This window comes from Scyliorhinus torazame, chromosome 16 (genome assembly GCF_047496885.1).
Source record: "Scyliorhinus torazame isolate Kashiwa2021f chromosome 16, sScyTor2.1, whole genome shotgun sequence".
Classification (NCBI taxonomy): Eukaryota; Metazoa; Chordata; class Chondrichthyes; order Carcharhiniformes; family Scyliorhinidae; genus Scyliorhinus; species Scyliorhinus torazame.
Window position 1 is genome coordinate 143,232,513 of NC_092722.1, and position 25,454 is coordinate 143,257,966.

Here is a 25,454-nt window from a genome sequence, read left to right on the forward strand (position 1 = left end):
TGAGAATTTTAAAACAGAGGTACTGTTTAGCAGGAAGACAATGTAGGCCCGGGTGCATCGGGGTAGTGGATGAATGGGACTTAGGAAGTCGGCAATAGAGTTTTAGAAAAGCTTAAGTTTACGGAGAGTGGAAAATGGGAGGTCTGCCAGGAGAGCTTTGGAATCATCAAGCCTAGCGGCAACAATTGGCAGGAGAGGAATGGAGTCAGTGGCTACAGATCAGTATTTATGGTGGGCACTGAACACAATTGGTGGAATTTAATTCCCCTCTGGAGTTGAATTCAGAGGTGTCTGTGTGCGTGTGTGTGGGGTGGGGGGGGAGCTGGAATTTGATCGAGCAGGAATATGAGAGATAGAGACCTCATTGCTGACCTAACTCTTTCACCCCCTCCCCTCCCTACCCCGCCCCACCCCCTAACCCCACACACTCCTGATCAAACTCTGGGCAGGAAGGGTGGAAGGCATCCATCCCACAGGGCGACCAGCTGAGGCCCTTAAGTAGTCACATAAGGGCCTCATCCTGCCATGGCTGTGATATTTGGGGGTAACAGGGAAGGAGTGCCATACCAGAAGGAGCAGGGAGGGGCACAAGAGAATTGTCAGGGAGTCTGCCTCCCCATGGTGAACCCCCATCTCCCGATGACTCTCCCTTGATTAGGTACAGAGTTTCTGAAGACTAGGGACTAATCCAGTAGGCCAAAGACAATCTCAACAGAGATGAGTCTCTCATGTTTGAGATGGTCATTGCCTGGCATTTTTGTGACCTGAATCTTATTTGTCACTTATCAACCCAAACCAGAATGTTATTAAGATCTTGCTCCATTTGGACATGGACTGCTTCAGTATCTGAAGAGTCACAAATGGTGCTGAACATTATGCAATCATCTGTGAACCTCTCCACTTCTGACCTTGTAATGGAGGGAAGGTTATTGATGAAGCAACTGAAGACCGTTGGACCTAGCACCCTATCCTGAGGAACTCCTGCAGTGATGTCCTTGGACTGAGATGATTGACCCCCAACAACCACAACAATTTTGCTAGGTATGACTCTAACTAATGGAGACTTTACCCCCCCTCCCCCCCCCCCCCCCCCCCCCCAATTTCCATTGACTTCAGTTTTGCTACGGCTCCTTGATGTCATACTCAGTCAAATGCTGCATTAATGTCAAGGACACCCACTCTCACACCTTGTATTCTGCTCATTTGTCTCTGTTTTAACCAAGGTTGTAATGAGATCAGAGACTTAGTGGCCTTGGTGGAACCCAAACTGAGCATTAGGGAGCAGGTTATTGCTGATGATTGCCACTTAATGGCATTGTCAATACTTCTTGTGGAAGGACCTTCCTGGGCAATTTTCCAAATTGGCACATTGAGTACAGTGTTATAGTTATACTGGAACATTGTGGCAAGGAGAGTGTCAACTTATGGATAACAAGCCTTCAGTACTATTGCTGGAATGTTGTCAAGGCTCATAATCCTTGCAGTATCTAGTTGCTTCATATCACAGTTCTGAATCATATTGGCTGATGATTAGCATCTGTAATGCTGGGGATCTCAGCAGGAGGCCTAAAGTTATCATCTACCTGGCACTTGGGACTTGTGGGTGATGATGGTTGAAAATGCTTCAGCCTTGTCTTTTGCATGGTTGTGCTCCTCCATGATTGAGAATGGGGATATTTGTGGAGCCTCCTGCTGTTAGTTGTTTAATTGCCCTCTACCATTCATCACTGAATGTGGCAGGACTGTGGAGCTTAAATCTGATCCATTGGTTGTAGCATCGCTTAGCTCTGCCTATCACGCATTGCTTACACTGATTGGCATGCAAGTATTCCTGTGTTGTAGCTTCACCAAGCTGACACCTCATTTTTAGGTATGCGTGGTACTTCTCCCGGCATGCCCTCCTGCACTCTTCATTGAACCAGTGTTGATCCCCTGGCTTGATGATAATGGTAGAGTGAGAGATTTGCCAGGCCATGATGTTACAGATTGTGGTTGTATGCAATTCTGTTGCTGCAGCAGAAGTCCAACATCTCCTCATGAATGCCCAGTTTTGAGTTTCTTGGTCTGTTCAAACTCTATCCTGTTTAGCACATTGGTTGTGCCACACAACACGATGGAGGGTGTGGTGGTCAGTCCTACTAATACTATCATGGACAGATGTATCTGTAAACGGTAGATTGGTGAGGATGAGGTAAAGTACGTTTTTCCTTCTTTTTAGTTCTCTCACATAGGAGTTAGGAGCAGAAGAAGGTAATTCAGCCTTTTGAGCCTGCTCTGCCATTTTAATCAGATCATGGCTGATGTCTTCCTGGTCTCAAATCCACCTCCCTGTCTGTTCCCCATATCCGTTTAACCTGTTTTTTAAAATCAGAAATATATCTATCTCCTTCTTGAAACCATTCAATGATTCAGAGTCCACCGCACTATGGGGCAACAAGTTCCACAAATTCACCACCCTCTGCAAGAAGTAATTCCTCCTCATCTCAGTTTTAAATCTACCTCCTCTCATATCTGTGACCTCTTATTCAAGATTGCCCCACAAGGGGAAAACATTGCTCTACGTTTTCTTTATAAATCCCTCGTAGTATTTTATATACCTCGAACAGATCCCCTCTCATTCTTCAAAACTCCAGCTAGTATGAGTCTCAACTGTTCAATCTCTCCTCATACGTCAACCCTTCCATCCCTGGAATCAATCTGGTGAACCTTCTCTCAACTGCCTCCAATGCCATCTCATCCTTCCTCAAAACAGAGACCAAACTGGACACAATATTCCAGATGTGGCCTCACCAACACCCTAGACAATTGCAACAACACTTCTCTACTTTTACACTCTAGACGTTTTGCAATAAACCCTAAAATTCCAATCGCCTTTTTTATTACATTCTGTACCTGCACACTGACTTTCTGTGATTCATGAACAAATACACACAGATCCCTTTGCTCAGACGCATTTTGAATCTGCTTTCCATTTGCCGAAGACTCAGTGCAGCAACTACAGGACTCAGCCAGCTCGGTCAGTACTAGTGCTGTCAAGCCACTCTTGATGATGACTGTTAACTCCCCCACCAGGAGTACATTCTGTGCCCTTGCCACCCTTGGTGCTTCTTCCAAGTGATGTTCAACATGGAAGAGGACTTATTTACAGCTGAAGGGGGGTGGTAGGTGGTAACAAGCAGGGGGTTTCCTTGCCCATGTTTGATCTGATGCCATGAGACTTCATGGAGTTCAGAGTTCATGTTGAGGACTTGCAGGACTGCTCCCTCCCGACTATACAGCACTGTGCTGCCACCTCTGGTGGGTCTGATCTGGAAAGCAGATTCTTAATGTGTCTCAGCAAAGGGATATGGGTGTCTTTGTTCATGGGATAGGACATATTCAGAGATGGTAATGGTGGTGTCAGGGTCATTGTCTATAAGGTATGATTATGTGCATATGACAATGCCAAGCTATTGCTAGAAAAGTTGGTGGGACAGTTCTGTGGCACACTCCCTCAGATATTAGTGAGGAGGACTTTGCAGGGTGCCATTATTGTTTTTGGTGCCTAGAGTGATGCCGGGTTTCATTCCATTCTTTAGGCTTTGTAGAAGTTTGATACAACTGAGTGGCTTGCTAGGCCATTTGAAAGGGAATTTAAGAGTCAACCACATTATTGAGAGTCTGGTGTCACATGTAGGCCAGACCAGGTGAAGATGGCATATTTGCTTCCTTAAGCAGCATTAGTGAACTACAATCAACAATGGTTTTGTAGTTACCATTTCATTAGCTTTTATTTACAGATTTATTCATGATTAAATTCCACCAGCTGCCATGGTGCAATTTGAATATATGTCGGGGACTCCAGATTACTAGTCTGGTGACATTACCACGATGTCACTGCCTTCCCAAATTCAACCCTCCATGATGACATTTGCCTTGTGAAGAGTAATGCGCTGGTTCTGCCACCTTTCACCGATACTGCTCAATCTTGCAAAGAGCAGAGTCCTGGTTCAATTCTAGTTGGTTCCGACTGTCACTGATGGGAGACAGTGGTAGGTAGATATTGTTTTTGAGGACATGGTGTCAAAATTGACTTGTGCAATATTTCACTTTGATACATTAATGTCCAAACTCTGCTATCTGAAGCATCATGTTCTTTTAAGAAAAATGCCATAGATCAATAACTGGAAACTACAGATTCAATTTATTTAGGCCTGTGTGACCAATGGCCTTCAAGCAATCAGACTTTGATTTGTGGTTTCTAAGCACAGCTTCAGGCATCACACTGAATCTGATTCTCTGGCAGGGAATCAGATACACAAATGTTGGTTTGTGATGGTCAAAGGAAAAAGCACATACAATACTCTGTGTGATATATTTTGTATCTACCCTCTTTTTATTTAACTACTTCAGTAAAATCTGACATTTAAATTAAATACTTCACACACCATTCACTTTCACTCTTAATTAAAAGAAACAAATTTAAACTACAGCTTAACCATAGCTCTCTCAAATAAGGAATAGAATAATCCAAAGCATACATATTTAACCTTCTGTATTTCTATATTTAGAAAATTCTATATTTAACCTTTTCGAACTACACTCCCCTATTTCCTTCTGTTAGGTGGAGGGTGCAGTCACATCACACAGGTGTTGTTCTCCTACTATTGACAGAGTGTTCCTTCCACCTGTAGAGCTTCTTAGTGCCCATACGTAGTCTGGGTCCTCATTAGAACACGGTGAGTGTACATGGCAGACATTACTGGGTGTCGGACCACACAGAATGTAAAACCTGGGCATGCGTAGGCCCTTCAGAACAGCATCAGAATTAAAGGAGTTCTGCAGGCCAGAGGCAAGAGACTAGTGTGTAGTCCTGCATTTGGTATCATTCTATTTCTAAAATAATAGGGGTAATTCTCCGAACGTTGGGATTATTTTTTTTCCCACCGGCAGTGCACCTCTGGTATCCCGGCGACGTGGAGTGGCTTCAGTGGAAAAACCCATTGACATCGGCGGGAAGGGAGAAGCCCACCGCCTGCAAACGGCACGCCGCTGAGAAACACATGGCTGGGGGACCAGAGAATCCAGCCCAATGTTTTAAAGTCATTTTGTCGGCTGTTTGAAGCTTCTTTTGGCAGTAGCTTTCTCGGTAAAAACAAACTTTTCCTTTGTTTTCAGGTTGCAGGTCCGAATCTGTTCTCACAATTGAATGAGTGGGGTGTGTCATTTGAAATTCCACGTACGCAGATTTCCCAATGAATTACATCAGCAACTGCTTCATCAGTATGTACACCGGAAAAAGAATCTGCAACTGGCAAAGTATTGAAGCTGTTCATGGATTTTTGAACCAGCTCGAGCCACTCTGCCCGACCAAGGTTCCGATTTTCTCTTCTATGCTCATAATTTATAACACATTTTTATGCTCTTTTTACTCCACAAGGCCAGGATGGTTGCATTCTTCAAGCATGGGTCAGAGTATTTGTGTGGTGAATCTTGAAGGAATAGTATTACAATTATGAGGTAAATAAGATTATTATATTTTGGACATGTGGCTTTAAATTTAAGATGAATGAAAAGGGGTCATGTGACCTATTCTGAAGATGGCCTGACAATAATCTTTGATGGTTTGACTGTTAGCGATCAGAGGAGAGCTTAGATTGTTTTCTTAAAACAAATGTGCAATGTGTTTACCCTTGGAGTCAATGGCAGCAGTTTCTGAGTTTGCCACGAGTAGACTTGATATGAGTCTCCCCAAGTTGAAGTTGCAGGGTTGTAACAGTTAAGCTGTACACTGTCCATTTACTTCTGAGATGAAACGTAGTTGGGATCAAGGACAAATAATTAGCACTTCTACCTGAATGCAAGGTTAATGTGTTTCACATTGACAGGGAAAATCATAGAAATCCTAAGCAGGGGACCATTCAGCCCATCGAATCTGTACTGACCCTCTGAAAGAGCACCCTACCTAGACCCACTCCCCCACAACCCCGTAACCCCACCTAACCGTTGAGCACTAAGGGTCAATTTTATATGGCCAATCCACCTAACCTGCACATCCCTTGGACTGTGGGAGGAAACCAGAGCAGCCGGAGAAAACCCGCAATGACATGGACAGAACGTGCAAAACTCCACACAAGCAGTCCCCCGAGGCTGGAATTGAACCAGGACCCATGATGCCGTGAGGCGGCAGTGCTAACCACTGTACCACCATGCCGGGGGAAGAGAAGAGAAAGCCATTTTTGATACTAATTTACAGGCTTCCCTGGAGATCAATTAATTTCACAGATAGGCAGATAAATGTTCTGTGTGGTCAGCAGATAAAGAAAAGCTGTTTGACTTTATGAGCTACTGCAGCTAGAGGGAGTTGTTCGAAGAAGCACATCCTGTAGCCATCTAATTATGCTGGAAGATTTGGCTTGGCATGGCCAGGGGGCAGAATAACCATCAGAACAGGCTTTACTCTAAGTGGAGACTGTAAGGAATTCTAAAAACTGAAGAAAGTGCCTGGAGATTGGCACCCAAAGTTACTACTCGGCAGAATGGAGATACAGAAGTCGGTGGAAGATGGGAGCAACTGTGGATTATTTGCTAAATGGACTGTGGTGAGTGATGTGTAATACGTATAAGGGGGAACATTACTCTGTTATTTAAAGAATTCCTCTCTGTTGCCTACAAAAGGAAAATAGTGTTTAGTCATTTGTTACAGTAAAAGTTTAAAACTGTGTCATCTGTCATGTCATTCGTTCAGCTATCAACTGGAACTTTGAATTCTTTTTAAAAGTTATTGTTCTCAACGGAGATCACAACAATAGACAGAGTGTATTACAATCAATAGGCACACTGGCAGAATTGTTTAATGGAGCATTGCTGATAATCTGTTATTGAGATATCCGTATACTTGGAACATACTGATCTGAAGAATGATGGAGGGTACAGGAGTAATTGGTTGGTTTGAATGTAAGGTGTCTTTATTTATTCAGGTTGGTGTGAAACAGCTGTAGGGTTGAGGGATAGAGACTTTTGTTCTATGATGATGGGGGAAGAATAGTTACTGATTTAAGAGAAACCCAAGAAAGAAGCTTCAGCATTTGTCAAAAGGATTTGTAGCTGTTGCCACCTGACTAGCTCCAAATAAATGACATCACAAAAAGTCATTGTTAAAATTAGATTAGTAACAGTTGTCCGCAACAGAAACAGGAAAATTAATTTCAATTCAAAATAAAGATTTACCTTAGCAATATCAGTTTGATAGCATCTAAACTAGCACCTCAGCTGTATTGAGTATCAGGTTTTTAAAGGACAGCTGGACTTTGAACCCAACTCTGTGTCATTAGAAGAGACAATTAATATCGCTGAGCCCACTTCAGCTGTAAGCTCCCAAAATGTAATAGGCAAAGGGTGTGGTTTTCCAATACCGCCCTCCCCCGCGCAGCATGTTTTCTCACAGTGGAGGAGTCAATGGAGTCCTTCGATCCCGCCGATGTCTACGTCGATTTAATGGCTTGCCTGTCCCGCGGCTGGGAAAGACGTTACGGGAGAGGTCACCTTCAGCATGACCGGACGATCCCACCAACCGGAAAGGGCCAGAAAATGCCACCCAAAGTTTGAGGACACAGCCATTCAGATTAAATTGGCAGCAAAGGATTTGCAATGGGTTCCCTCCACACTGAGCCTATTTTTCAGGTGAATTTTGGGAGCAAGGCAGAGGAAAATTGGCCTCATTAGTTTAGTAGCTGTATGAAGTGCAACTCTGTGTCAAGGCCTGAATTAATCCCAAAGTGAAGCGGAGTGAAACCATCTCCTCTGGTTAGGTCAGGCACAGATCTCTGATTGAGCTTTCACTCTTTAAATACAAAATTAGTGCAAATTAAAATCACTTCACGTCAACATCGCTGTTGGACTGTAAATACACGCTAAATTTTGACCAAGGAAAATTAGAAAGAAATTATGCGCACTTCAATAACTGACTCAAAATAAAATGTCTTCAACCACTTGTCGACATGCTGCAAAAAGAACCAAACTAGCAATTCAGATATCAACATGGTTAAGATTGGAACCCATCTAAACATTCAAAAGAATTGTCAACTTGTTTTACACATTTTCAATATTTGGTTGTACATGAACCTACCAAGGGGAGCCAGGTACAGGAGTGGATGCTACAGGCTTAGTCTGGTGACGTACTCTTTCTTTCTCACCAATTGCTTTCTTTGAGCCATTCTAAATTTAAAAAAAAACATAAAGTTACATTTGAAAAATGGGTTTTCCCCACAACTCTTTCACCAACAATAACAACTTATATTAACATAATGCCTTTATTGTAGTTTTGCTGTGAACATGACTCAAGGTACTGGAATGAACACAGGAATATCATGATCTAAGTTGACAATGTGTTACTTGCAACAGACTTGTAGATTGGAAGAAACAATGACTTATGTTGAGATAAGAGCAGTACTCACATCTTAAGAATGGAACCTTTAATTTCGACAACTGTTGTGATATCAGCATTTTTCTACGATTTGCAAACTCTTGTCTGACTCTCCACTAGCAGGCCAGTGATTTTTTCAAAATTAATTTACAGAACCATAGAAAATAAGAGTAGGCATTTGGCCCTTTGAGCCTGCTCGACCATTCATTCTGATCATCCAAAGTGTAACCTGTTCCTGCTTTCCCTTTACATGCCTTAATCCCTTTAGTCCCAAGAGCTGTATCTAACTCCTTCTTGAAAACATACAGGCTGGGTTCTCCGTTGGCGGGATCTTCCGCTTCGCCAGCAGCATACTCACGCCCGCAGATTTCCCGATGGCGTAGGAGGGCTTGCAATGGGAAACCCCATTGCCCGGCTGCCGGAACAGAAGATCCCGCTGCCGGTGGGGGCGGGACGGAGAATCCCGCCCACAATGTTTTGGCCTCAACTGCTTTCTGCTGCAGCATATTTCACTGGCTCACCATTCTCTTGGTGTAGAAATTTCTCCTCATCTCAGTCCTAAATGGTTCCCCGAATCCTTACTGTAACCGCTGGTTCTGGACTTCCCCGCCATCGGAAACGTACTTCCTGCATTTACCCTGTGTAGTCCAATTAGAATTTTACAGGATTCTATGTGATCCCCCCCCCCCCCCCAATTTTTCTACATTCCAGCATATACCGACTCAATCTCTCCTCATATGTCACTACCACCATCCCATAAATCAGTCCGGTACACCTTTGCTGCACTCCCTGTATAGCAAGAACATCATTCCTCAGATAAGGAGACCAAAACTGCATACAATATTGCAGGTGTGGCTTCACGAAGGCCCTGTATAAGTGCAGCCAGACATCTCTGCTTTTGTACTCTAATCCTCTTGCTATTAAGGCCAGCATACAATTTGCCTTCCTTTACCCTGCTTCACTTGCGAGCTTACTTTCAGCGTCTGGTGTTCATGGACACCAGGGGCTGAATTTTCCGTCGTCAGGATTCTCCATTTTGCCGCAGCCCGGGGGTTTCCCGACGGCATGGGGCTGCCCCACAATGGGAAACCTCATTGACCAGCCGGCGAAATGGAGAATCCCGCACCAGGTCTCATTGCACATTCCACTCTCTGAATCTATAGTCATTCAGATAATAATCTGCCTTCCTGTTTTTGCTACCAAAGTGGATAACCTCACATTTATCCACATTATATTGCATCTGCCATGCATTTGCACACTCACTCAATTTGTACGAATCACACTGAAGCATCTCTGCATTCTCCTCACAGCTCACCCTCCCACCCAACTTGGTGTCATCTGCAATTTGGAGATATTACACTTGGTTTCCTCAACCAAATCATCAATATGCATTGTGAATATTTGGGGTCCAAGCACTGATTCCTGCAGTACCCCACTAGTCACTGCCTGTCATTCCTACTCTTTCTTTCCTGTCTGCCAAACACTTTATTTGGATCTCAATACACTACTCCCAATCCCATGTGTTTTCAATTTGAGACTTTGTAGAAAGCACTCATAGAATCCACAGAATCCCTACAGCGTGGATGGAGACACCATCCTTCCAATAGAGCACTCCCCCAACCGATCCCCTTAACCCCGCACATTGATCATGTCCAATCCACCTAACCTGTACATCTTTAGGCTGTGGGAGGCAACCGGAGCACCCGGATATGGGGAGAAAATGCAACCACCACACAGACAGTCACGCTCGGCCGGAAAAAAACCCGGGTCCCCGGCGCTGTGAGGCAACAGTGCGAAACACTGTGCCACCGTGCCTTCTGAAAGTCCAAATAAAACACATCGACTGGCTCGTCCTCATCAACTCTAATAGTTTACATCCTTGAATAATTCCAGTAGATTTGTCAAGCATGATTTCCCTTTCATAAATCCATGTTGACACTGTCTGATACTGCCATTGTTTTTCAAGGACACTGCTATTAAATCTTTTCTAATGGTGTCATGGGAATGTCACTTTAAGAAATGTTTGTCTTCTCAAGTGGCTGCAGTGATGTTTACTGTGTATTTATAAAATATTAACTGGATTCATAGAATAAACATTGTTTTGTTTAAAAATACTTTAGATCTTTGTTGCATCACACCTGTAAAGTGGGCCCTTGTGCTCCCCATAACCAAAATCTATTAAAAGTTCTGGGTCAGGTGAACTCCATGATGTACGTTGGTGTTCCCTCAACCCTGGACTCCAGTATTTTCCCCATTACCGACGTCAGGCTGAGTGGTCTATAATACCCTGTTTTCACTCTACTTCCCTTTTTAAATAGTGGGGTTACATTAGCTAATCCTCAATCTGTATGAACTGCTCTTGAGTCTAAAGAAACTTGGAAGGTGACCACCAATGCATCCACTATCTCTGGGACCACTTCCTTATTTACTCTGGTGTGGAGATAACGGCATTGGACTGGGGTGGGCACAGTGAGGAGTCTTACAACACAAGATTAAAGTCCAACAGGTGGTTTGGAATCACTAGCTTTCAGAGCGTAGCTACGCTCTCTACGCTCTATGCTCCAAAAGCTAGTGATTCCAAACAAACCTGTTGGACGTTAATTACTCTGGGATATAGATTATCGGGTCCTTGGGATTAATCAGCCTTCAATCCCATCAGTTTCCCTAACACCATTTCCCTACCAATACTTATTTCCTTCAGTTCCTCCCTTTTACTAAATCCTGTGTTACCCAACATTTTGGGTGCATTATTTGTGTTTTCCTTTGTCTTCTCAAGTGGCTGCAGTGATGTCATTATGTGGGTGGAGCTGGGCTCTTGGCTCTGCTTTTTACTTTCGTTTTGAGCTGGAAGCTGTTTTTGGCTCTGAGTTTTAGTTTCATTTTCAGTTGGAGAACTGCATTCAAACCAAGGAGGTGTATTTTGGTCTCCCTCTCTGCATGCTAAACAATGTATCCAAGGACAGAACCAAAGTATGTATTTAGTTGGTCAGCCATTCATTTATTCCCTATTATAAATTCAAAATCTAACCTGGCAAGTTACATTTGTGCCACACCAGTGCCAGGCAATGGCCATCTCCTACAAGAGAGGATCTAACCATTGCACAATGACAAACAATGGCATTGCCATCACTGAAATCCCCACTCTCAACATCCTGGGGGTTACCATTGACCAGAAACTGAAGTGGACTAGCCATATAAATACTGTGGCTACCAGAGCAGGTCAAAGGTTCGGAATCCTGCGGCGAATAACTCACCTCCTGACTCCCCAAAGCCTGTCCACATCTAACTAGAAATCAGGAGTGGAATGGAATAATTTGCGTTTGCTTGTTGGAGAACAGCTCCAACAACATTCAAGAAGCTCAACACCATCCAAAACAAAACAGCCGGCTTGATTGCTCCCTCTTGATGAACATTCAAACCCTCCACCTCCGACGAACAGTGACAGCCACGTGTACCATCTACAAAGATGCACTGCAGGAACTCACCAAGGTTCCTTAGGCAGCACCTTCCAAACGCAAGACCATCTAAAAGAACAAGAGCAGCAGATATTTGGGCACACCACCTCCTGGATGTTTCCCTCCAATCCACTCACCATCCTGACTTAGAAATACTTCGCCGTTCCTTTACTGCTGCTGGGTCAAAATCCTGAAACTCCCTCCCAAATAGCACTGTGGATGTACCTAAACCTCAGGCACTATCCAGCAATGCCCACATAGCATAAATGAGTATCATATTATCATGATTGTGGAGACATGGCCGTAGGGTGACCAGAGATGGGTAGGTATTGAACATCCAAGAATATACAGTATTTTGGAAGGACAGACAAAAAGGAAAAGGCAGTGGGATTGCATCACTGAACATAGAACATAGAACATTACAGCGCAGTACAGGCCCTTCGGCCCTCGATGTTGCGCCGACCTGTGAAACCACCTACACTATTCCCTTATCGCCCATATGTCTATCCAATGACCATTTGAATGCCCTTAGTGTTGGTGAGTCAACTACTGTTGCAGGCAGGACATTCCACACCCTTACTACTCTCTGAGTAAAGAACCTACCTCTGACATCTGTCCTATATCTATCTCCCATCAATTTAAAGCTATGTCCCCTCGTGCTAGACATCACCATCTGAGGAAAAAGGCTCTCACTGTCCACCCTATTCAATCCTCTGATCATCTTGTATGCCTCAATTAAGTCACCTCTTAACCTTCTTCTCTCTAACGAAAACAGCCTCAAGTCCCTCAGCCTTTCCTGATAAGATCTTCCCTCCATACCAGGCAACATTCTGGTAAATCTCCTCTGCACCCTTTCCAATGCTTCCACATCCTTCCCATAATGCGGCGACCAGAACTGCACGCAATACTCCAAATACCGCCACACCAGAGTTTTGTACAGCTGCAACATGACCTCATGGCTCTGAAACTCAATCCCTCTACCAATAAAAGCTAACACACCGTACACCTTCTTAATAACCCTCTCAACCTGGGTGGCAACTTTCAGGGATCTATGTACATGGACACCGAGATCTCTCTGCTCATCCACACTGCGCCGAATCTTACCATTAGCCCAGTACTCTGTCTTCCTGTCATACCTTCCAAAATGAAACACCTCACACTTTTCTGCATTAAACTCAAGTTCCAACCTCTCAGCCCAGCGCTGCAGCTTATCTAGGTCCCTCTGTAACTTGTAACATCCTTCCGCACTATCCACACCTCCACCGACTTTAGTGTCATCTGCAAATTTACTCACCCATCCTTCTACGCCCTCCTCCATCTCTAATCAAATTATTCCTTTCCAAATGATTTCCATCCTATCTCTTATGAACCTTTCCACGATTTTGCCCAATACAGAAGTAAGGCTCACTGGTCTATAGTTACCGGGATTGTCTCTACTGCCCTTCTTGAACAAGGGGACAACATTTGCTATCCTCCAGTCTTCTGGCACTATTCCTGTAGACAAAGATGACTTAAAGATCAAAGCCAAAGGCTCAGCAATCTCCTCCCTAGCTTCCCAGAGAATCCTAGGATAAATCCCATCCGGCCCAGGGGACTTATCTATTTTCACACTTTCCAGAATTGCTAACACCTCCTCCTTATGAACCTCAAGCCCTTCTAGTCTAGTAGCTTGAATCTCAGTATTCTCCTCGACAACATTGTCTTTTTCCTGTGTGAATACGGACGAAAAATGTTCGTTTAGCACCTCTCCTATCTCATCGGACTCCAAGCACAACTTCCCACTACTGTCCTTGACTGGCCGTACTCTTATCCGAGTCATTCGTTTATTCCTGACATATCTATAGAAAGCTTTAGGGTTATCCTTGATCCTACCTGCCAAAGACTTCTCATGTCCCCTCCTGGCTCTTCTTAGCTCTCTCTTTAGGTCCTTCCTAGCTAACTTGTAACTCTCGAGCGCCCTAACTGAACCTTCATGTCTCATCTTTACATAAGCCTCCTTCTTCCTCTTGACAAGTGTTTCAACTGCTTTAGTAAACCACGGTTCCCTTGCTCGACCACTTCCTCCCTACCTGACAGGTACATACTTATCAAGGACACGCAGTAGCTGTTCCTTGAACAAGCTCCACATTTCCAATGTGCCCATCCCCTGAGTTTTCCTCTCCATCCGATGCATCCTAAGTCTTGCCTCATCACATCATAATTGCCTTTCCCCCAGATATAACTCTTTCCATGCGGTATATACCTATCCCTTTCCATCACTAAAGTAAACTTAATCGAATTGTGGTCACTATCACCAAAGTGCTCACCTACTTCCAAATCTAACACCTGTCCTGGTTCATTACCCAGTACCAAATCCAATATAGCCTCGCCTCTCGTTGGCCTATCTACATACTGTGTCAGGAAACCCTCCTGCACACATTGGACAAAAACAGACCCATCTAAAGTACTCGAACTATAGTGTTTCCAGTCTATATTTGGAAAGTTAAAGTCCCCCATAACAACTACCCTGTTGCTTTCGCTCCTATCCAGAATCATCTTTGCAATCCTTTCCTCTATATCTCTGGAACTTTTCGGAGGCCTACAGAAAACCCCTAACAGGATGACCTCTCCTTTCCTGTTTCTAGCCTCAGCCCATAAAACCTCAGTAGACGAGTCCTCATCAAACGTCCTTTCTGCCACCGTAATACTGTCCATGACTAACAATGCCACCCCTCCCCCTCTTTTACCACCTTCCCTGAGCTTACTGAAATATCTGAAACACGGCACCGGCAACAACCATTCCTGTCCCTGCTCTATCCATGTCTCCAAAATGGATTAAAGAGGGAAACTGGTTAAAAAGGAAACTAATGCAATAGTGAGGAAAGATATTAGCTCCAAAGACGTGGGGCTGGATTCTCGAGCCCTGCGCTGAAAATGTGGCCGGCGCCGGGGTGGACAATCCAGTTTCAGGCCGTAATCGGGCCTGGCACCTGTTTGGCGATTCTCCGGGCACCGGAAATCGGCTTCGCTGTGGAGTATGCCGCGCCGCTGGCAGCCATTTCCAGAGGCCCGCCCAGCAATCCAATGCTCCCGACCACCAATAGGTGGTTAGTTCTACGCCATCGGAAACTCGGCCGGTCGGCAGTGGTGGCTTGCTGGGCGGGCTTCTCGCAATGGCCCCCCGGCGCTGCGACGCAATCCACAGCGACTCCGACTTTCGGTGCCTGGAGAATCGCCAGACTGGCACCAGGCCTGATTAAGGCCTGAAACTGGATTCTCCGCCTCGGCGCCAGCCGCATTTTCAGCGCTGTGTCCGCAGCCATCACACTAGCATCCCGAATGGCAATATGTGGTTAGTTCTATGCCATCGGCCAGTCGGGATGCTGGCATGGCGGCTGCGGACTCAGTTGTGGCTGCCCTGGATGGGGGCGGGCGAATCAGAGACCAGGGAGGGGGCCTTATAGGCGGCCAGCAATTAAATGTGCGGAGTTTGAAGCTCGGGCATGCGGCCGATTGGGGGGGGTTCATTTTTTTTGTCTGTCTCTGCAGTCCGAGTCTTCTACGGAGCACAGCGCGGCCGCTGGAGGCCGCCGTTGTGCGCATGTGCGGCCTCTGACCCGGAGGCGGGGACCCGTATCTGCAGCAAAAGCTGCGAGGTTCACTCCGTATCCCTGCTAGCCCTGCAGGACTATGAATTCGTCTAACTTTTTTCAAGGAATTTCGAGAGTAAAACTCCACCTTTTTTACGCCGGCGTGGGGACTTAGTCTCATTTTGAGATAATCCAGCCCATGGATTTTGTATGGGTAGAGCTGAGAAACACCAAGGGCAAAAAAAGTTAGTGGGGGTTGTATATAGACCCCCAAATGTTAGTGAATTTGGGAATCGCATTAAATAGGAAATTCGAGACACATGCGATAAAGGAACATTTGTAATTATGGGTGACTTCAATCTGTAAATAGAATAGGAAAATCAAATTGGTAACAATAATAGAGGAGGAACTCCTTGAGTGTATACCGGATGCTTTTGTGGACTAATAAGTTGGGGAACCAACTAGAGAACTGGGGCGACATTCTCCGACCCCCCGCCGGGTCGGAGAATCGCCGGGGGCTGGCGTAAATCCCACCCCGCTGGCTGCCGAAGTCTCCGGCACCGGAGATTCGGCGGGGGCGGGAATCGCGCCGCGCCGGTTGGCGGGCCCCTCCCCACTCGATCCTCCAGCCCGGATGGGCCGAAGTCCCGCCCAGAAATTGTCTGTCCCGCCGGCGTAAATCAAAGCTGGTATTTACCGGCGGGACCAGGCAGCGTGGGCGGGCTCCGGGGTCCTGGGTGGGGGGCGCGGGGCGATCTGGCCCCAGGGGGTGCCCCCACGGTGGCCTGGCCCGCGATCGGGGCCCACCGATCTGCGGGCGGGCCTGTGCCGTGGAGGCACTCTTTCCCTTCCACCTCCGCCACGGTCTCCACCATGGCGGAGGCGGAAGAGACTCCCTCCACTGCGCATGCGTGGGAAACTGTCAGCGGCCGCTGACGCTCCCGCGCATGCGCCGCACGGAGATGTCATTTCCGCGCCAGCTGGCGGGGCACCAAAGGCCGTTTCCGCCAGCTAGCGGGGCGGAAATTCCTCCGGCGTCGGCCTAGCCCCTCAATGTTGGGGCTCAGCCACCAAAGATGCGGAGCATTCCGCACCTTTGGGGCGGCGCGATGCCCGTCTGATTTGCGCCGTTTTGGGCGCCAGTCCGCGGACATCGCGCCGTTTCGGGAGAATTTTGCCCCAGGTCTTCCTAATCTAGTTGTGCAAAGGCCCCTTGGGAATGAGTGACCACAGTATGAAGGACGTCAGTGAACCAGTTGTTTTTTTGTGACAATTGGCTTTTATAGGGCAGCACAGTGGCACAGTGGTTAGCACTGTTGCTTCGCAGCACCCGGGTTCCAGGATCGATTCCTGGCTTGGGTCACTATCTGTGCAGAGTCTGCACCCTCTCCCCGTGTCTGTGTGGTTTCCTCCGGGTGCTCCGGGTTCCTCCCACAAGTCCTGAAAGACGTGCTGTTAGGTAATTTGGACATTCTAGTTCTCCCTCCGTGTACCCGAACAGGCGCCGAAGCGCGGCGACTCGGGGCGTTTCACAGTAATTTCACATGTAAGCCTACTTGTGACAATAAAGGTTATTATTATTATTATTATTAATTCTGGATGTTTTATTCAGTTTTTAAATTCCACCATCTGTCATGGTGGGATTTTAACAGGCCCTGAGAGAATTACTCTGGATGACTGGATTTCCACAATACCACTTGCCGCCACCACCTCCCCTATAGATAGATAGTAATCTTGGGCTACATTCTCCGACCCCCCGCCGGGTCGGAGAATCGCCGGGGGCTGGCGTGAATCCCACCCCCGCCGGTTGCCGAAGTCTCCGGCACCGGAGATTCGGCAGGGGCAGGAAATGTGCCGCGCCGGTTGGCGGGCCCCCCCGCTCGATTCTCCTGCCCGGATGGGCCGAAGTCCCGCCAATAAATTGCCTGTCCCGCCGGCGTAAATTGAACCACCTACCTTACCAGCGGGACAAGGCGGCGTGGGCGGGCTCCGGGGTCCTGGGGGGGGGGGGGGGCGCGGGGCGATCTGGCCCCGGGGGGTGCCCCCACGGTGGCCTGGCCCGCGATCGGGGCCCACCGATCCGCGGGCCGGCCTGTGCCGTGGGGGCACTCTTTCCCTTCCGCCTCCGCCACGGTCTCCACCATGGCGGAGGCGGAAGAGACTCCCTCCACTGCGCATGCGTGGGAAACTCAGCTGACGCTCCCGCGCATGCGCCGCCCCGAGATGTCATTTCCGCGCCAGCTGGCGGGGCGGAAATTCCTCGGCCGCCGGTCTAGCCCCTCAATGTTGGGGCTCGGCCCCCAAAGATGCGGAGCATTCCGCACATTTGGGGCGGCGTGATGCCCGTCTCAGGAGAATTTCGCCCCTTATTCTGTGCTGTCTTTTAAAGACAACATAGTGTTATCATCTACCTTCAGAACTGGCTAAATGCAGCTAAATATTTCATTTAAATGTTATTAGACTGTCAATGTAAAATCACTTCTTTAATTCATGAGAGACAGAAACACAGCATTATTACCAGATAAATAATCAGCAAAACAGATAGACACTGAGTGCAGGACGAATTTCAACACTCCATTTGAACCCCTGAGCATAAGGATGCATATACTATGTGCATGAATCAACTCAGTAAAAGTCTTCTTACAATTTAATACTTATTAAAACCTGGATTACAAGAGTTCAAGACAGGAGCGATTTAAAAAGTATGATAAAAATAAGTAGGAATGGAGAGCACCCAGCAGAAAGGGAGGAAGGTGTCCTTATCCTCCAGCAGTGACTAAGGGTGCGACTTAACGGAAATGAAAGAGAGTCCCATGTGGAGCGCCTTTTATCTGGGTGTTTCCCCACGCTCGCAGCCCCGAGAAAGACCCCACTATCTAACGGGACTCTTTTTCATTTTGGGGCCTCAGTGGGGATTGCCCCGCCATGGCTGCACGCAGTCCCATTGTGGACAGGACACAAATCATGATGTCTCCCGAGATCCCATTAGATCTTGTGAGGTGTGGCAAGCTGGGCAAATCTCACGAGAGGCTCTTGCGGGATTTACTGGGCACATTGTGCATCGAGGCAGGCACGGCCGTTGGATCAGGCACGTTGGGCGGGATTCTCCACTCCCGCACCGAAGTGGCCGCGCCGTCGTGAACGCCGTCGAGGTTCACGACGGCGCGAAACGGCCCCGGTCCCGACCGATTCAGGCCCTGACAATGGGCCAGGATCGGGGCCGCGTCATCTACACGCGCCAGGCCTTGTCGCCCGCGTAAAAGCGGCGCCACATAGATGACGCGGCCGGCGCCGCACAGCGGGCGTCATCCGCACATGCGTGGTTGCCGTCCTTTCTAAGTCCGCCCCGCAAGAAGATGTCTGACGGATCTTGCGGGGCCGCGGAAGGAAGGAGGTCCTCCTTCAGAGAGGACGGCTCGACGATCGGTGGGTACCGATCGCGGGCCACCCCACATCTGAGGTACCCCCCGGTGCAGGATCCCCCCTCTCCCCCCCGCAGGCCACCCCCCCAGCGTTCACTCACCGCTCACGACTGCAGCGACCAGGTATGGATGGCGCCGGGGGGAACCCACCGTTTTGGCCTGGCCGCTCGTCCTATCCGGGCCTGAGAATAGTGGGGGTGCCGGAGAATCGCCATTTTCGGTGTCTCCGGCAATTCTCCGGCCTGCGGCCCGCGAAACTCGACCGGGCCGTTCCCACCGCTTGGGAGAATCGCGGGAGGGCGTCGGACCGGCGTCCTGGGAAATATTGGCGGCCCAGGCGATTCTCCCAACCGGCGTGGGAGTGGAGAATCGCGCCCTACATCTTGTTGCCTTCCCGATCACTCCCAATCCCTTCTCACATTGACCCTAACCTATCGTGAATGTTTTAAGCACACCACCTCCTCATTTAAATATCCATAAACTGTAGTTGAAAGGAAAATGGAGGAATTTACTCGAGGTGGTTCCATACTTGAGACCTAATTAGCCCATTTCAAGATGCTCAGATGTGTGTATCTTCCTTATGTTGATATTTTCATCACTTATTTCACAAATACAGTGGCAGAGATTGAAGGACAGATTCCTCAATATTCCCCAGCACAATTAGAAGAGAAATTGCAAAAAAAAATCTTTGTAACACTGAATAGACAGAATAGAGTGGAAAGGTTGTTGAATCTTGCAATAGACAAACTGGCTGCAATGTTGGCGATATTATAACATCAACACTTCAAATGGTTTCATTAGCTGTGAAGCACTGTGGGTGTTTGGAAGCAATAGGAGGTGTTATATGAATTAAAGTTGTTTCTTTCTGTAATCACAGAACAACATTTTTTGCTTGTTTGAAATAATTTATGTAATTCTCATTTAATTTTGTGTACACCAAAAATACAATTAAAAACAAACCTCTTCTCCATTTTCATCTGACTCAGTTTTCCCTTCTGAAAGCACATTGGAAAACCTGGTGCAAGACTGTTTGCAAGGCTCTTGTTCTTTGCCTATTAATAGAAATAAATAGTGTTTTATTAAAAGCCACAATCCACAACTGTTAATAAAACTCTTTACAGTTTAAAGTACATTAAAATTCCCACTTTACGTACAGTATCTTTTCACATGGTTAATTTTTTTCATATCTCATTGAGTCATCATTTAATAATACTTTGACGTAAGTTAAATTGTTTCTATTATTTCTATGGTTGTTCATTAGAATTCAAATCACAGTAAATAGTCTTCTATGTTGCATTCATGTTCTTTAATCATGTTTTAATTTCAATGCTCCTGTTAGGTGAAGATGCATCATGTGCTGTAGAGAATTATTTCATTACTGTCAATTACTGTAACCATATTGCTGAATGCATGGTGTAATGTTTGTTTAACCTTACTGCGGTTTTAATATGTAACATAATTTCCAATATAATTTTTAAAAATCTATTCATGCGCAGAAAGTATCAAAGAAGCACCAGAGAAGTTAAGGATTAATTCAAAATTGTGATGACACATGACCCGAGGAAGGTTGCACATGGGGAAATTATTGATTAATACAACCAGATGGACAGAATTAAATTTTGTTTTATATTTTTAACATCACACTCCTGCGTAAAATCAGCTTGATTAATCTCAGTCTAAGTCTTGTTAGGTGCAGGTCAAAAGTTTCTATAATTTAGCACAAGCCAACATAAAGGACACAGGCTCAGAGAGGTTATAGTGGTGGACAGACTGAGGGAGAGAGGGGGGCAAAATAAAACCCCCAAAACAGGTGCAAATGTTGCTACGCATTCATAACCTCCAAGCTACAGCAACAGTGTTTTATATCTACCTCAGGAGGCTCTGAGATTCCATTACTGGTGAATTAGAATGGCTGAACAGCTCCATTAAAATTAGAGTGGAATTTCAGAAAGCCAGCTTAAATATTTGAACATCTCCACCATGATGTAATTTCCAAAACACAAATTAATCATATGATTTATTAGTTAAAAATAGTGAACTGTAATTTTATATGACCTATGGATATTAGTATGTTAGCACTCTACGGTATTCACTATAACTTCAATTATGGGATTATCTACAGTGATATAAAGTACTGACACTTTGATATAATATCCAAGTCAACGTAAATCCAAGTTCATTCAGCAGAGATAAATGACTGTTGATTAGAACATTGCTTACATGGGTAGTAAGAAGATGCATGCAGTCCTTTTTCAAAGTCACTTTTAAAGAGAAATTATGCTGCCTTTGTAAAGAGTAATAGATTTTCTTTGAGATTCATTTAAACATTTAGAGAGATTTATTTTCATTTCAGTAATAGGTTTTGGTGCTTGATTAATTGTTGTTGACTTTCGGTTTTCCCATTTTGGAAGACATAACGTTGATTTAGTGACCATTTGAAAAAACATAATATTAGGTGTATATTCAATAATATTCACTTGTCATTTCAACAAAAATAACAGTGATTTTTACCTTTAGGAAAACTCTCTGATAGAATTGCAATCACACAAAGAAGGAGAAAATTGGCAACAGTCGCAACATATCATGTATTCTGACACTAACAACAGGCTGCCAGAGAGAGATCAGGTTTTAAATTTCACTGTTGACACAAGCCTCATGCACTAAGATGTTCAGAAAGCCTTTATTACTGTCATCAACAAATCAAAACGCAAGTAAACAAAATGAACAGCTCTATAATTGAAAACCAAATTACAATAATTTAGCTCTTCATCTTGCTAATTTATCAGTGTTAATGTTAATTATGTTTTGAAAAGGTAATGGTAGAAATTAGAAATCACATTTTTATTTTAGAAAGTCTGCATCTGCCATATATCTTAACATTCATTACATATTTGCTGATAATTTATGTTACCAAAGCTTCTTCCAAAAAAAATGCAAATAAATAAACATTCTGAGGACATGTTCATCGCTTAATTTCTATTTAGTGTTATTCAGTAACTAAATTTTTTAAAGTATTTGTTCCGATATTAATCAGTACAATGTACATTTTATCTTAACACTTGGTCTCAATGCGCAGTGGACAGAGCACTAGCTTAGTCTTGAGCACCAGTTTAAGCTATGATTTGAATTTGTAAATTACGTGTATTTTTGGTGCTTTGTAGCTGGGTCACAAGATGCACCCAAATGCATTGACCATGAAAGTCAAAAAGGTCAATTTTGCAATCTGGATTGAGAATGTCATACACATCAGATTGTATTAATGAAGGAATTACTTCCTAGATTCTCCTAAAGAAGTGCATGAACTACTCATATGGATTTTCTGTCTTCCCACATATACAGGGGGTTGGCAGGACTGTCACCCACCTCCAGTTTAATCCTTGGTAGATTAAATTAAAATTAAATTAGGACTTTTGTATGAGGTCAATAAACATCCAGGGCTGGATTCTCCGCACCCCGACACCAAAATCGCGTTCAGCAATGGGGCGGAGAAACCGTTTTGGCGCACAAAATCGGAAGCGGCGCCTATTCTTCAATTCTCCGCCCTCCCGAACAATTATGCCGCGCCGAGTATCGACCGCTTCAGGCCATTGCCTGAGGCCCACCTCGCGATGCTCCGTCCCCGACTGGCCGAATTCCTGATGACGTGGACCTCTCACGGTCCCACCATCCGTGATCCTCGCGTGGGGGCTGAGGGCTCAGTCCGGGGTCGCCACAGTTGGGGGGAGGGCCGATCGGCGGGCAGGTTGGGGCTTCATTCGGGGCTGGGGGCAATGTGTGCGGGAGGTCCGGGGCGCGCGAGCGTCCGATGCGGGGCACTATTTTGCCGGTCCATGTCCGTGGGCTGAGTCCTCCATGGAGCATGGCACGGCCGCTGGAGGCCGCCGCCCTGCGCATGCATGGCCTCTGACCCGGAATTTTTCCTGGCATAAAAGATCACAGTTTCCCCATGGTGTGGGGGCTTAGTCCCCAAAATGGAGAATCTGCCCCTCCCCGTAATTGATTTATTTATTCAATGTTTCCATGATATGTAATTTTTTTAAATATGTTGAAAAGCAAACATTAGATTACAAATATATAAACATTCTCTAAAGACTCAGAGCAAAACATGCAGGGGGCTGGATTCCCCATTTCAACGGCTAATTGCCGGCTCGAACAGAGAATTTGTGGGCGTTTTACGATGCAAAAATCGGAACCAAACCCTCACTGATTCTGGGACTGGCGAGGGGCTAACAGTGGTGCCGCTTGAAACTCCCCACTCCCCCGCAGAAAACGGACGGAAAATGACCGGGTCCCTGACCGTTCATGCGCGTGGTGACGACCTGCAGTGGTCACGCGGTAATACATGGCGTCGGGCATGCGCGGACCCGACCAACAATCCGGGACCCTACAGGCCACCCCTGGCCAGCCCAGGATCTTCCATTCCATGTGCACACTTATAAACTGCGATAATAATACAAATAATAAAAGAACAAGCTAGAAATTTTTGGCACGTTTTCAAGAACGCCCAGAGGCTTGAGACCTGCGGCGGGATTCTCCGACCCCTCGCCGAGCCGGAGAATTGCCGGGGGGCAGCGTGAATCCTGCCCCGCCGCCAGCTGCTGGATTCTACGGCAGCGGTTTTTCGGCGGGGGCGGGAATCGCGTCGCACTGGAACGGCCCCCCCAGGTGATTCTCAGGCCCGCGATGGGCCGAGTGGCCGCCCGTTTTTGGCGGGTCCAGCTGGTGTAAAATACACCAACTCCGTACCGGCGGGACCTGGCTCTGCAGGCGGCCTGTGGAGTCCTCGGAGGGGGGGGGGGGGGGGGGCGCGGGGGAATCTGGCCCCAGGGGGGGGGCCCGCGGTGTCCTGGCCCATGATTGGGGCCCACCGATCCGTGGGCGCGCCTGTGCCGTGGGGGCACTCTTTCCCTCCGCGCCGGCCGGTGTAACAGTCCGCCATGGCCGGCATGGAGACGAACCCCATGCGCATGCGCTGGGATGACGCCAGCACACGCTGGCACTCCCGCGCATTCGCCAACCCACGCCGGCCGGCAGAGGCCCTTTGGCGCAGGTTGGCGCGGCGCCAACCCTGCCGGCGCCGGCCTAGCCCCTGAAGGTGCGGGGGATTCCGCACCTTCCGGACAGCCCGACGCCGGAGTGGCTCACGCCACTCCTCGACGCCGCTACGGCCTGCCCCGCCGGTTAGGGGAGAATCTCGCCCCTGATGTTTACAGTGCACAAAATAGATCTATGATAAATATTTACTAGTAAATTTTAAAGGCTTAATTCTACACTACAATAAGCAGATAACTACAAAGTCCATTTAACATGTTTAAAATGTATCTCAATAGCAATGAATTCTGCATCAGAAGGGTCTTATAAGGATTTATGAAGATTAGTTTAACTGTGCAGTTTCTTGGTTGATATTTTCTACCGTCAAGCTGCCACTTTTGTACATAGTTTCACATCACTAGTCGCCCACGCAGCAGTTCTTCTAGTCTTTTTCTCTTATTCATTTTGATGAACAATTTTAACTCAATTCTATACATAAGTAATCAGTGAATTTCTTAAAAATTACTGATAGCATGTTACCTGAAAGGCTTTCAAAATACTCTGATGAGTTTAATTAACTGCTGGCAAGTGGATTTTAAAGAAGAAATGATGAAAGAAACATTTTTTGTCCTCACGTTGTGATTGACAGTAAGAGTAAACCAGCAATGATGAACAGGCTTTTTACTTTTCTTGAATATCAGTTTAATTCCTTGACATTAATTCGGAAAGTTGGGGTCTCAAGGCCAAGACAAGTGTTTGACCCTGGTTACTGGGCTGGCAATAGTGCAGCACCGGTGGAGAACTGCACACTTGCAAGTATGTCAATGTTTGCATCAGAGATTAAATGAGGCCTTGTCTACCTGTATAGGTGAATGTTAAAATCGCATGCTGCTCTTCAAAAAAAAGGAGAAAATTTCTCCTGGAACCAGCACTGACAAAAAAATGCTGATTTGTCTCATTGTAAGAAAACGGAGTCAATGCGACACCATATAATTGACTTTCTGAAGGAAAAGCTACATGCGGTATTTTTTAAAGCATAGGCTTACAGACCACAAAGTTAGAAACAAACAAGAGCTTTATTGGAAAGGTGTCTTCTCTACAGGCTGTTCGGATAGATTGCCTGTGCAAATGGCCGATGATGTCATAAATATGTCATGCTATCGGACTCTTAAAGTGACCTTGTTCCAACTAGGAACGAACATGAATACACAACACTTTCCTCCCCCTTTACATTAGAGGTTTCTGCAATGAAACACAATATAATGTTAACAATAAAAATTTACAATATGAACAATTGATCCCATAGATTCTATAGAATTTACAATGCAGAAGGAGACCATTCGGCCCATCGAGTCTGAACCAGCCATTGGAAAGAGCACCCTATTAAACCCCACACTTCCACTCTAGCCCTGTAACTCAGTAACCCCACGTAACCTTTTTTTTTTGGACACTAAGGGCAATTTAGCATGGCCAATCCACCTAACCTGCACATCTTTGAACTGTGGGAGGAAACCGGATCGCCCGGAGGAAACCCACGCAGACACGGGGAGAACATGCAGACTCCACACAGACA

At 46.2% G+C, this 25,454-nt stretch overlaps 1 protein-coding gene across 5 annotated transcripts in view; it reads right to left on the reverse strand.

The window, feature by feature from the left end:
* Nucleotides 1-25,454, reverse strand: part of tcerg1l (transcription elongation regulator 1 like) — a 1,041,679-nt gene that overhangs the window by 384,438 nt on the left and 631,787 nt on the right. For all 5 annotated transcript variants that reach the window (XM_072479165.1, XM_072479166.1, XM_072479162.1 and 2 more), the window contains 2 exons: nucleotides 19,811-19,902; nucleotides 8,108-8,196 (listed from right to left, as the gene is read on the reverse strand). In XM_072479165.1, coding sequence (XP_072335266.1) covers nucleotides 8,108-8,196; nucleotides 19,811-19,902 — 181 coding nt within the window. The remainder of the gene's footprint in view (nucleotides 1-8,107; nucleotides 8,197-19,810; nucleotides 19,903-25,454) is intronic.